The sequence below is a fragment of the Gaeumannomyces tritici genome, assembly GCF_000145635.1.
Source record: "Gaeumannomyces tritici R3-111a-1 unplaced genomic scaffold supercont2.84, whole genome shotgun sequence".
Lineage (NCBI taxonomy): Eukaryota > Fungi > Ascomycota > Sordariomycetes > Magnaporthales > Magnaporthaceae > Gaeumannomyces > Gaeumannomyces tritici.
Window position 1 is genome coordinate 1 of NW_008804628.1, and position 11,902 is coordinate 11,902.

The 11,902-nt window shown below is 59.3% G+C and overlaps 4 protein-coding genes across 4 annotated transcripts; 2 read left to right on the forward strand and 2 right to left on the reverse strand.

Moving 5' to 3' along the window:
* The first annotated feature begins 1,073 nt into the window (after nucleotides 1-1,073).
* Nucleotides 1,074-4,554, forward strand: GGTG_13940 (hypothetical protein). The gene is made up of 2 exons (XM_009231865.1): nucleotides 1,074-3,258; nucleotides 3,350-4,554. Exons 1-2 carry the CDS (start codon nucleotides 1,545-1,547, stop codon nucleotides 4,384-4,386), a joined length of 2,751 nt encoding a protein of 916 aa, XP_009230129.1. The 5' UTR covers nucleotides 1,074-1,544; the 3' UTR covers nucleotides 4,387-4,554.
* Nucleotides 4,555-5,485: 931 nt separating this feature from the next.
* On the reverse strand, nucleotides 5,486-5,956 carry GGTG_13941 (hypothetical protein; the record flags this gene model as incomplete). Its single annotated transcript, XM_009231866.1, has 2 exons — nucleotides 5,486-5,668; nucleotides 5,747-5,956. The coding sequence occupies 2 exons, from the start codon at nucleotides 5,954-5,956 to the stop codon at nucleotides 5,486-5,488; spliced, it is 393 nt and encodes a 130-aa protein (XP_009230130.1).
* A 1,336-nt stretch (nucleotides 5,957-7,292) lies between these two features.
* Nucleotides 7,293-10,593, forward strand: GGTG_13942 (hypothetical protein). Its single transcript, XM_009231867.1, has 2 exons — nucleotides 7,293-9,969; nucleotides 10,034-10,593. The coding sequence occupies exons 1-2, from the start codon at nucleotides 7,724-7,726 to the stop codon at nucleotides 10,062-10,064; spliced, it is 2,277 nt and encodes a 758-aa protein (XP_009230131.1). The 5' UTR covers nucleotides 7,293-7,723; the 3' UTR covers nucleotides 10,065-10,593.
* Nucleotides 10,594-11,225: 632 nt separating this feature from the next.
* Nucleotides 11,226-11,852, reverse strand: GGTG_13943 (hypothetical protein; the record flags this gene model as incomplete). The annotated part of the gene is made up of 1 exon (XM_009231868.1): nucleotides 11,226-11,852. One exon carries the CDS (start codon nucleotides 11,850-11,852, stop codon nucleotides 11,226-11,228), a length of 627 nt encoding a protein of 208 aa, XP_009230132.1.
* Nucleotides 11,853-11,902: the final 50 nt, after the last annotated feature.

Genomic DNA, 11,902 nt, shown 5'->3' on the forward strand with positions numbered 1-11,902 from the left:
GTTAAATAATCTACAGTGGGGAGGTCACTCGTGAAGCGAGGGCAGGGGCCAGGGGTATGCACTAGCCAATCGATTAAAATGCGTGCGGGCGGATTCGAATTGGTGCTGCGATTGATGTTGAAAAAGAAATGCAGGCTAGGCCTTATTTGGTAGGGGCTGAACATAGGGTGCTCTTGGCGCTACCTCGAAAATGGCGATTTTTTTCGCCTCCTATCTCCGTACCAGCGAGATCCAGTCACCAAATTGTCACGTCTCCGCTGGTAAAAAGGTTGACCTCTGGCCATTCTAACGAGTCCTGCCCTGTAAGCGGATCCCATCAGACGGCCGCCCCAAGCAACACCAACAACCCCTGGTAACACCCTCCGATGCGAAGCGGCGGCCCCTGTTGCCAATAATAGCGGCCGTTCACCAGAGCGTGATTGGCTGCGCAATGGATAACTGGGCCCGGGGCTGCGGGCGGGCGGCGGCAATGCTGCACTATCTGCAGGCAGAGGTGCGGGCAGTGGGCTCCAGTCCTCGATTGTGGTGTTGGCTGTGCTGAAGCAGCACACACACCAAATCTACCAAACCCTGGTCTGGGCGCCAATAGCGGCAGCCAGCGCCACTGCGAGACAAGCCGCGCCGCATGCATCTGTGCGTGAGCTCCCTCACTCCGAGCACAGCGACCCAACGCCTCCCAGCGTGAATGGGTCCATCCCATCCGAGACATGCCAGCCTGTCCCTCAGCTGGACCCCCGCAGACCATGATCCCAAGGTGTCCAAGGCGCCCAAGCTCCACGCCAGCCTTGGCTGGGTTGTTGGCCGGGGGCGGCTGCGTGGTAGGGCTGGGACCAGGAGCGTATAGAACTCGGTCAGGCCTGCTCTCGGATGGCAGATTAGATGCTGCCCGGCCCGCTCGCTCCCACACCCACGCTCTATTGCATAGTCTCCGGCCTCTGTCGTGCCTCGTGCTCTCGCGTGCCGGTGTGGTTCTCGCAGTCCGCCTCGAAGGGAAGAATCCTGACGCCATCTCGCCAGAGTTAGCGCCGCCCACGCTACCACGCCCTTCAGGCTAGGTCTCTACCTCAGCCGCACAGCGGTTCCGGCGCCATCGTGGTCTGCTCTGCCTGGCCCTTGAGAACTGGTCATCGATCTGGGAGCCAGATCCACCCAGGGGCACCCAGCAATATAAACATATCCATATTTGATCCCCACCGAGTTTCGCTCGGCAGGCGCTGCCCTACAACACTCATCCACAACCTCGAATCTGGGTCGCGTCGTGCCCACTGCAGCACCCCCCTGTTATCCCGGTTTGATCGTTGTTTCGCTGGATCTTTTCGCTTCGCCCTAGAAAAGTGGACTCGATATACGAATAAGTAGCCTCGGCTGCCCATCCGCGTCGTCTTCGCGGGTGCTACTGGCCCTTTGTTGTCGTCGTCGTCGGAAGGGGTTTCTGGAATTCCTCGAACCTCGAACAAGCGCCTGGTTGCGCAAGGGACCGACCGACCAAACAACATCAACCAAGAGGGCGCTCGTTGCCAAGACCAACCGCCCGCCTGCCCGCCATGTCCTCCTACTACAACAACGGCCGCGACGACTCGCGCAGGTTGACCAGCTCGGCCCAGCGCCCGCTGCACCACCAAGTCTCCAACATATCCGAAGTCAGCGACTTTGGGAGGAATCAGGACGAGGCCGGCCCCGGTGCTGGCGCCATCAAGGGGCGTCCTTCGCTGGTATCTCTACCCTCCATGGCCTCCCTTCAGAACCCTAGCAGTCCCTCGAGCTATCAACCCGGTCCGGCAACACAACAATACGCAACGGCTGCTGCACCGACATATGCCCAGCAACAGGCTTACGTGAGCCCGACAACTCACTCGTATGCTGGATGGGCTGCATCGTCGCCTTTTGGGCTGACCGCCCCCGGCGGCGTGTACTCGCCAGTCGGCGAGACCCACCACCGGCACGCCTCGGCGGCAGATGAGCCCTCGGGCAACCCCGCAAAGGATCGGCGCAAGTCGCGGAGGCTCCAGGACACTATTCCAGAAGAGGGGGAGATGGGGGACATGTCGTCGGCGAAGCGTTCTTCCCAACCGTGGGGCAACCCCTCCACGCCCTACTTCTCGGTCCCAAACCAGGAGCCGGAGCCGGTGTACGACCTCAGCACGGTCGGTGGTGATCTACCTTGGGGCGGCACTATGGACGCCGACACGGCCGCCCTGTTCCAGAAGCAGGAAGCGAGTGGCCACCTAACCGGAGGACTCGGTGAGGGCTTCCGGTCCAACACAACCATCCGCCAGGCGGATCTGGTGGCGGCAGCTCCCAATTCGCCCTTGGCAAGTCCGAACCAGGCAAAGCGCAAGTCGATGCTGGGCCGCAAGGCCACCATCAAGGCCATGCTCGGGCGCAAAGCCACCGTCAAGGACCTTGGTCAGATCGAGGCCAACCGACGGGGTGAGATTATCGAGGTCGTCATGGACGCGGAGATCCCGCTGCCGCCGCAGCGCATCACACCCGCCGATACTTTCGACCTGAGCGAGATGGGAGGACCCCTCGGCGACAAGGGTGACTTTAGCATGCGCACGTCGACGTTCCCCGTGCGCCAGCAGACCACACAGGTCTTCTACCCGCAGCCGAACTGGAAGCCCTTTGTCATGAGGCCGCTGTTTCTGGGGCTCCTCATCACCCTGTCGGTTGCGCTCGGTATCGGCCAGGAGGTCCTGTACCGCGCGTCGACCGCCCAGCCGCTTCTCAAGTTCCGAACCCCCGAAGAGATTCCCCGCGGTCTCTACTTCGCCTTCAAGTTCCTGCCGACCATGATCTCGGTCACGTACGGCGTTTTGTGGTCCATGGCCGACTTTGAGATCCGTCGTCTTGAGGCCTTCTACCAGCTGTCCAAGGAGGATGGCGCGTCGGCTGGCCACTCCATCAACGTCGACTACATCACCTCCTTCAGCTTCATGAGGCCTGTGCGCGCCCTGCGCTGCGAGCACTACGCCGTGTTCATCTCTTCGACTGCTTCGCTGTTGGCCATCTCGCTGGTGCCGACGCTCGTGTCGGCCTCCATCATTCTGTCTCCTGATCGGCACTCCAGGATGCTGGACCCCATGGGCGAGAAGACCATCAGCATCAACGGTGTCTGGTCGCGTATCTTGACGACCATGCTATTCGTCATCGCTGGCTTGGGTTGCGCGCTGCTCTATCAGCTGCAAACGAGGAGGTCTGGTCTGCTCTCCGACGTCAAGGGGATTGCTGGTCTGGCGTCCATGGCCGTTGTCAGCCGTGAGTTGATCCTTTTGTCGCTTGATTTTCTTGAATGCCGGTTGCGATAGGCTGTTTGAGTACTAACCCTCTATTTGCTTTACCGTCGCAGACATTCTGATGGACTTCAAGGACATGGATCTTGCTACGCACCATGACATCCACCAGAAGCTCAAGAAGCGCCGCTACGTCCTTCGCAACTCGTCGCTCGCGCCGGACGACAACAACAAGACAACTAGCAAGCAGGAGACGAAGTTAGAGGACCTGGACAAGGAAGACGGCATTACAGAGAACCCGCACCCGCTCATGCTTCGGTCCGTGGGTGTGGGGTCCCTGGTGGTCGGCATTGTTCTCTTCATCATCCTCGTCCAGGTGGTTCTCTTCACCGAGGCGACGGTGCTGACGGATCAGGCGCCCTGGGTCATCACTGCGCTCTCGGTTGCCATCAAGATGAGCTGGTCCGGACTGGACACGGACATGCGCATGATGGAGCCGTACTACATCCTCTGGCGGCGGCACGCCGAGGCCAAGACACTCACGCTCGACTACACAGCCATGCCCTTTGGCTGGGTCGCCATACAGGGCGCGCTGAACCGACACTTCCTCATTTTCTTCGTCGGCCTCGGGACCGTCATGTCGGAGGTGCTGACCGTGTTAGCGACCTCGCTCGCCACCGTGTCCGGCCGCGACTTCCTGGACATCGTCAAGAAGTCCAGCTCGGGGCAGTCGGACCCCAACGCGGACTGGACCAGGATAAGCTCGGGCCAGGAGACGGTGCTGTCCTTCTGGGCCACGCACAGCATCACGACCTTCATCCTGGTGTACATGGCGGCCGTGGCGACGGCGGTGCTGGTGCTGCGCCGCCGCCCGTTCCTGCCGCGGCAGCCCAACACCATCGCGAGCGTCCTGGCCTTTATCCACCAGAGCAAGATGATCTACGACTTTGTGGGCACGTCCAAGCTCAAGACATCGGCCATGGCCAAGCGGCTCGAGCAGGGCGGCAAGACGTACGGCGTGGGCTGGTTCCAGGGCCGCGACGGTAACACGCACTGCGGCGTGGACCAGGAGGAGCTCTCGAGCGGATACAAGTTCGGCTATGACTACTCCAAGGCCAAGGAGCCGTGGATCGCGTCGCAGGAGTGGATGTAGCGTGGTTCGGATTCGGACATTAATGAGGCGCTATCTGGGCCGCTCGGGTGGACAAGGATATGCGGGATAGGTTCTGCTGAGTATGGGGGGCTTGGTTTCCCCGTAATCGGTAATCACGATAATAGGTCTGGCAATACATAAGACAATAATATACTCTCTTGGTTAGCACTCGCCGTTGATAGATGTGAGATGTGGTTCATGGCTGTTGTAGGGACATAGTAGGTAGGCACCAACCGAAAAAAAAAAAAAAAAAGGCGAGCCACTAAAACTTTCCCCCCCATACAAACTCTATAGCAAAGCATCAATCTCAATCAAAACAAACCCAATTCGCGATGCCTCAGCACCATTCTACGCCTAAAAAGGCACGGCTTCAAGGCGCTGTTGATTACCTAGAATCTTGACTGCCCATTAAATTGCATAGAAAAAGCAGTCAATTCCTATTTTTTGATAAACAGCTTTTTGAAGTGTGCCCCTATTTTGGTTGGGGCTCGTTTTTTGTTTTCGGTTGGTGGTAGGTAGGTAGGAGGTAACAAGTAAGTATTCCCATAGTGCAACTACATTCCCCTAGTGCCCCTGCTTGTAGTTCTTCACCCCCAACATCCTGCCCAAGACCAAACCAACCGACGATCCTCCACGTGCTAGCGAGTCCCGGGCGTGGCGGTGTAGTGCAGATCTTGATCGATCGCCTTTACGACAGCAACCAGGCGTATGCTCCGCATAGCAAAACGCCGCATTTTCCCTCCCTCGATCTTCATCTTTTGGCCCTCCCGAAATTGCAAGGAAGCGCCGGTGGAGGCGTTCGCCGGTTTGGCTATGTGTCAGTCAACCGGGGGGTTTTGCGGGGCGGGAAACCGGGTTGTTTCTGGAGCGTCGGGCTTTTTTCTTCTTCTGCTCGGTAGCCACCGTGCCACCGTCATGTTTGATCATCCAGGTCGGCGCGGTTGTGCGGTGGCCGAGTGCCGTGTGGTGGTGGTGGGAGCGGGAGTCAGCCGTGTCCCCCTCCCTTCCCCTCTCTGTTCAGGGACAAGAAAACAAGGACGACGGCCGAGTTCGCTGTGCGATGATGCAAGCCACGCTGCCGACTCGCAAGCGGCTACAGTCAGTTGAGTGTGGGTGGGCGGATGGGACGAATGCATGACGCAAAAAGGGCGTTGGTCAACCGGGAAACCGGCCATGAAGGAGATGCATGCAGGCCAGAATCCAATTCACTCCATCTGATGTCCTTGCTAGCTGGCTGGCCGTACTGTAAGCTCAGCAGCCCGCTCACGACGATAAGAAACGCCTACGAGATGCAATGCAATGCAGCAGCACGCTGCGGGATAGACGCCAGCTGAGCTGCACTTGCAGTCAATCCACCCACCCTGTGCGGGCGACCACTCCACCCCCAAGCCAACCACCCATGACAGCCGCAGTCAAACGCCCTGTGGCCCTCCCTCAATGCGCCCTCACCCCCAAGGACGACCAAGGGCCGAGCCCAGCATGCCCAGCCAGCGCCGTGAATGCAGGCTCGTGTGCTGTTCTGCGTAGCGCGTCTTGGTATTTTCTTCGGGTCTCTTGGTGTTTTTGGCATCATTTCATTGTTGCCTGGACTTTGTGTTCCCCATGCCCCCGCTCGACCTTGGTTGTCGCTTGCTGTGCCGCGCGAGAGCCAAAAGAGCACACCACCACTGCCCAATTGGTCGAGTCGTAATCAAAGATCGAGCCGGCGGTACGTAAGAGGCCGGTGGCTGTGCAAGATGCCATGGGGGGCGGAGGGGAGCACTGAAGCGACCTTTAGGACTCGTAATGAGCTCTTGGCGAATTCTCGACGCAATGAGTGTTTTGGAAGGCCCAGGCTTTTTTATCGTTTTGCTCTCGTCGTTCCTGTTTCCCACCCACGTCCCACCCACCGCCCACCTGCCAGAGCCCAGGCGGCTTGGCCGATCTGCTTTGCGTGGCAAGCGCGGGCGCGAGAATGTGCCAAGGCCGCCCGCCCGGCACTCCACCACACACACAAGGCAGGCGTGCGTGGACTTTTGTTAGCCTTTTAGTATCGGCAGCTGGGCAGGCCGATGCGCAAAGATGACGACCACCGTTCAGTGTTCGAGGGCCGCCGTCATCAGTCAATCCCCTCTGCAGGGACGTGTGGTGGGGAGCAAGGCATTGGCCACAAGCTGGGGAGACACAGACAATGTCGGTATTCTCTACCAGGCGTGACTGCGCCTCCATTGCAACTTGATTGTTTTATCGCCGGGAATGTTTGATTGCGCTTGTGCTGAGAAGTTCTCTTCACAAGTCATGCATCCATCACAAGGCTGGATTTATGTGCGTCGTCCCTGGAACTTATGCTCCGTCGTGTATGCGTAACGAATATTGGTGTAAAAACAAAATACATTTACGATGGCTGGGAACCGTCGCCTGATCCCCGCAGTGAGCAGACTGGCCACAGGCAGAAAGGATACGAGCGCTCGCCTACCTAAGCGGGAAAGAAAGAATGCCATAATTCCCAAACATCAGGGTTGTGGCGGCGCTGACGAAGCGGCGGGCGGCGAGCGGGCCAGCGGATACGAAACCACCACGCCCAGGTGCTGCCCTGAACCGGTACCTGCCGCGAGCGAGGGAGGCATCAGGGATAGCGCTGCCTCGATGCTGAACCTGGGCCACCCGTTTTTAGATTGTGCATGCTGGTAATGCACACCTCGCTGACACACGCTGCTGGTGCGGGCGCCGTACCCACCCGCACTAACAAAAGGAACCAGGCCGCCGGACTGGCCTTTTGTAGCCGCCCCGCCCTCGGCCAATCACGTCGCAGCCCGGTTTTCCCAGCCCCTATTGGGGTGTCGCCTGCCTTCCCCTTTCAAGTGGTATGGCCCAAGAGTCCCGGCGACTCCCAGCGGGAGCGAGACCCTGTTTTTCCCTCTTCATTCCCCCGACTGGCAGTTCATTCATTCAATTCCCAACCCATAATCCTCCCTTTTCCTCCTCCCTCTTTCCTTCTCCTGGCGGGATATCCCACGACGCGACCATCCATTTCCCCCCTCCAATCGTTTTTTAAGAACAGGCTTCTGGGAAACGGGGGATTTTCCATCTGATCAACGAGCAGCAGACGTCCCTCGCTTGCATCTCCTGCCGACCGACACCACACAGGCCTTTGCCAAATCGATACCCGTGACTTGGAACCCCCAACTCACTCCGAACGACGAGAACTGCCCCGATTGCTACCGAATCACGGATCTCGGCTACAGCGACCGGGTACCTGCAATACGACCGACGACGGTCGATCCAGCCGGTGCTGAAGCGACACGCGGGCTGCAAATAGAAGCCTGACTATCGGGGGACCGGGCGACCAACCACCACCATGTTCTTTTCTTCCTTACCAAAGGCCTTGTGCCTCCTCCCGGCACTGGCCTCGCTCGTGGCGCCGGTCGCCGGCGAGCGAGTGCTGAAGTCGACCTCCCTGAGCACATGCCAGGAGAACTCGGCCTTCAGCGCCAGTCTCTTCGACGTCGCATACTACCCAGACAACCAGACGGCCATGCTGAACGTCGCGGCCATGTCCTCGGTCGAGGGCAAGGTCATCTTCGACGCGTCGGTCCGTGTCTACGGCTACGAGGCCATCACTATCAAGGGTGACCCGTGCACACAGGGCCTCAAGGGTCTCTGCCCCATGACGGCCGGCAAGATCCCGCTCAACTTCCCCGTCAACAACATCTCGCTCCCCCAGATCCCCAACATTGCCTACACCCTGCCCGACCTCGACGCCAAGGTCCGCGTGTACATCAACCTGACCGAGGGCCCCGACGCCGGCAAGGCCATTGCCTGCGTTGAGGCCTACATCGTCAACGGCAAGACGGTCGACCTGCTCGGTGTCAAGTGGGCCACCGCTATCGTCTCTGGTCTCGCCCTCACTTCGTCGGCCGTCGTCAACGGCCTCGGCCATTCCAATGCTGCATCGCACGTTGCCGCCAATGCTCTGTCTCTGTTTGGCTACTTCCAGGCGCAGGCCATGCTTGGGCTGACCTCAGTCCCCATGCCTCCTGTCGTGCGCGCCTGGACTCAGAACTTCCAGTGGAGTATGGGCATCATCCGCGTCCAGTTCATGCAGGACATGTGCACCTGGTATCAACGCGCCACTGGCGGCACCCCAGCCACTCTGTTCGACGCCCTTTCAACTGTCTCGGTCGAGGTCCAGAAGCGCTCGCTTGACGCAGTCCCGGTTGTTCACGATCTCTTCCGCCGCTCCACGGCCCTGCTCCCCCGCGCCATGACCGCCACTGCTGGCAACCTGTTCAAGCGCGCCAACATCGTTACCCCGACTGGCAGCTTCATCGTGTTCGGTATCCAGCGTGTCGCCTTCAAGGCCGGCATCGAGACCACCAACCTCTTCCTGACGGGTCTCAGCTTCTTTGTCGTCTTCGTCATCCTCGTCACTCTGAGCGTAGCTGCTTTCAAGGGCTTCTGCGAGGTTGCGGCCAAGAAGAACTGGATGAAGCATGATACCTTCCTTGACTTCCGCAACGGTTGGCTCACGGTGCTCAAGGGCATTCTCTTCCGTGTCACCCTTATTGGTTTCCCCCAGATGTCCATCCTCTGCCTCTGGGAGTTTACTCAGGTTGACTCGCCCGCCATCGTCGTCCTCGCCGTCTTCTTCCTGCTCTCCATGATGTTCACGCTCGGTTGGGCTGCCTCCAAGGTCATCCGGATCGCTCGCCGCTCCGTCGCCATGCACCGCAACCCGGCCTACATCCTCTTCTCGGACCCGCAGGCTCTCAACAAGTGGGGTTTCCTCTATGTTCAGTTCCGCGCCTCGGCCTACTACTTCATCGTTCCGTACCTGCTCTACATCTTCCTCAAGGCCATGTTTGTCGCCTTTGCGCAGAAGAACGGCACGGTCCAGGCTGTTGCCTTTGTGCTCATCGAGGCCGGCGCTCTGATCGCGGCCAGTGTGCTCCGCCCGTGGATGGACAAGAGCACCAACTCGTTCAACATTGCCATCTGCGTCATCAACTTCCTGAACGCCATCTTCCTGCTCATCTTCACCGGCGTCTTTGGCCAGCCTCCTCTGGCCACGGGTGTTGTGGGTGTGTTCCTCTGGATCTCCAACGCCGCGTTCGCGCTGGTCCTCCTGATCATGCTCATCGTGACCACGGCCGTCGTGCTCTTCCGCAAGAACCCCGATACCCGCTACCAGGCCATGGCCGACGATCGCACTTCGTTCATGAAGTCGCAGACCCAGCTGACGGCCACGACGGAGCTCGATGCGCTCGCCGCGACGGCCCGTGGTGACAAGGCTGGCTACAACAAGAACGGTGTCGACCTAGACGACGACAACGACTCTCTCTCGTCTGGCTCCATGCCCCGGAGGCATGATGGTGCGAACCCGCAGATGCAGCAGCCTCCGAGGTCTCCTGTCGACCCGTCGGTGCCGCTCTTCCCCGCCGATGCCCGCCGTGGGCCACAGCAGAATTACGCCGGTTCGGTGAACCGCTCCCCGAGCCCGTACCAAAACAACGGGTCAACATCGAACCTCTCGGCATCCGGAGCATTCCGGGCCCAGAACAACGCCAGCCCGGCTGGAGGACCGCGGTCAAACGCCGCCCCAGGGTAAGCTTGATTGATGGTACCTCTATCTATGCGAGATGATTGCTGACTGAGTTCATTATTATAGCCCTTGGCAACGCGGTGCTGGTTACGATTAATTCCCCTGACAATACCTAACTAAATGTGTTTCCACGTCGGCAACTGGGCTCCAATGCGGACCGGTCGCATAGTTCCCGGTGTCTAATTGATTTCTCTTTTTGGGCGATTTACTACCTGTCATCCCGGAACCGGCAATGGTATTCAGGGATTGGCAGCACTAGCCGGCATTGGCTATCCAGTTGGAGACGGACGGCTTGCACGGGAGGGCTCGGATTCGATGGACAGCCGAGCCCATCTCGAGTCTTGTTGGCGTCGCGACATTCAGCATGACACAGGCGTTGGAGAGGGCGGCCAGACACGCGATTGCACTATTTTGTATCTCCTTTCTAAATCTACTCGACGTTGTCACTTTGTTTCTGTCTGTTTTGTCCCTTTGTATTCATTACAAGTTTTCTTTTGTCGCAATTGTATCATTTTCATTCTCAGCGATGCAACTCATCTCGTGTTCGAGATAGCCTGTTGTGAGATTCTCTGATCCTGCCGTCTGTATCTAGTGGATAAAGGAGAAGAAGTCTTACAGCTCCGATATCCCTCCGTCCTGAGCGACATGATGATGCTTCCGGCTCTGCCGATTCACTTTCGTATTCGCCGACCCAGCGAGATTGGCTAACAACCGACAGCCGCATGGGTCCTGCACAGCCCCCAACAAGCGGCCCAATCTCTTGTGTTGGAAATGAGGTGGACCAAGCTTGTCGACAGCCTCGCGGCGCCAGAGTTCTTGTCCCGATGACAGTTTTGGTAATATTGAAGGCTGAACGATTTACGGTTTTACACAGCCTCTCCACTAACGCCAAAATCATAAAAGCTCAACCTGGTTTCTGCGCCTCGACCCCCTGACACCAATGTTGACCAAAGGAAATGGGAAAACGACAAAATTATTACACACCGTCAAGCATTCTACAGACCTGAGGAAGCCAAGGACCCTGGAATGTGGAGGAGTTGGCGGCCCAAGCGGAGGTGCAAGTGCTTGACGGATCCGGACAAACGAGGATAGCGAGATGCTACTGCTTGGAGTAGAGCGGCAACGAAGAGCCAAAAGCTCGAGACAAGAAGAGGAGGAGGGAGGAAACAGAAGAACAGCGAGAAAGAGATGCAGACTGTAAGCGAATAAAACCCCACAAGAACAAAGCAAGAAACAAAACCAGACATCTCCACCATGATCAGATGGCGATCCCCCCATACTTGAGCACCGGCACGTCGGCGCCGACGGCGGACAGGGCGTCGGCCAGGACCCTCTGACGCTGGCGCTCGCGCTCGATGGTCTCGATGGTCTCGCGCTCGCGGCGGGCCTTCGTCTTTGCCGAGCCGCTGGGCGCCACGCCGGCCATGAGCACGTCGTGGTCCTGCGCCGTGTAGTTGACGAAGCCGAAGGAGCCCGGCGGCGGGGGCGGGGGGGACGGCGGCGGTGCAGCAGCAGTATAAGTAGATGAGGAAGAAAACGACCCGCCGCCGCCGCCGCCGATGAGGTTGTTGGTCGATAGGGCTTTGCGCGGCACGCGGCGGCACGGCGAGGACGGCGAGGGGGAGTAGTAGAAGGACCCCCCGGCGGATGACGAGAAGGAGGAGTGGTGGTTGTTGCGCCCGCCGCCCTCGGACATGGCCAGCGCCGCCGCCACGGCGGCCTCATGGGTGGTGCTACTGCTGCCGTTGCTGCTGTTGGTTGCCTGCCGCGCTGCTGCCGCCGCGGTGAAGGACCGGCGCTTCCGGACCGCGCCCGGCTGGGGCACGGCCGGCGCGGTTGCGGCCGCTGCTGCCGATGATGACGACGCGTCCCGCAGCGACTGCATCGAGGCGCTGCGGCGCTGCTGCCCGCTGCCGCCGCGCAGGCCCGCCGGCG

What these genes read in the sequence shown, in the direction of transcription:
- GGTG_13942 (XM_009231867.1), top strand. Translation starts at nt 7,724, where the DNA reads ATGTTCTTTTCTTCCTTACCAAAGGCCTTGTGCCTCCTCCCGGCACTG. An exon ending in CGGTCAAACGCCGCCCCAGG is followed by an intron (nt 9,970 to 10,033) that starts GTAAGCTTGATT and finishes TCATTATTATAG; the next exon opens with CCCTTGGCAACGCGGTGCTG.
- GGTG_13940 (XM_009231865.1), top strand. Translation starts at nt 1,545, where the DNA reads ATGTCCTCCTACTACAACAACGGCCGCGACGACTCGCGCAGGTTGACC. An exon ending in GTCCATGGCCGTTGTCAGCC is followed by an intron (nt 3,259 to 3,349) that starts GTGAGTTGATCC and finishes TTACCGTCGCAG; the next exon opens with ACATTCTGATGGACTTCAAG.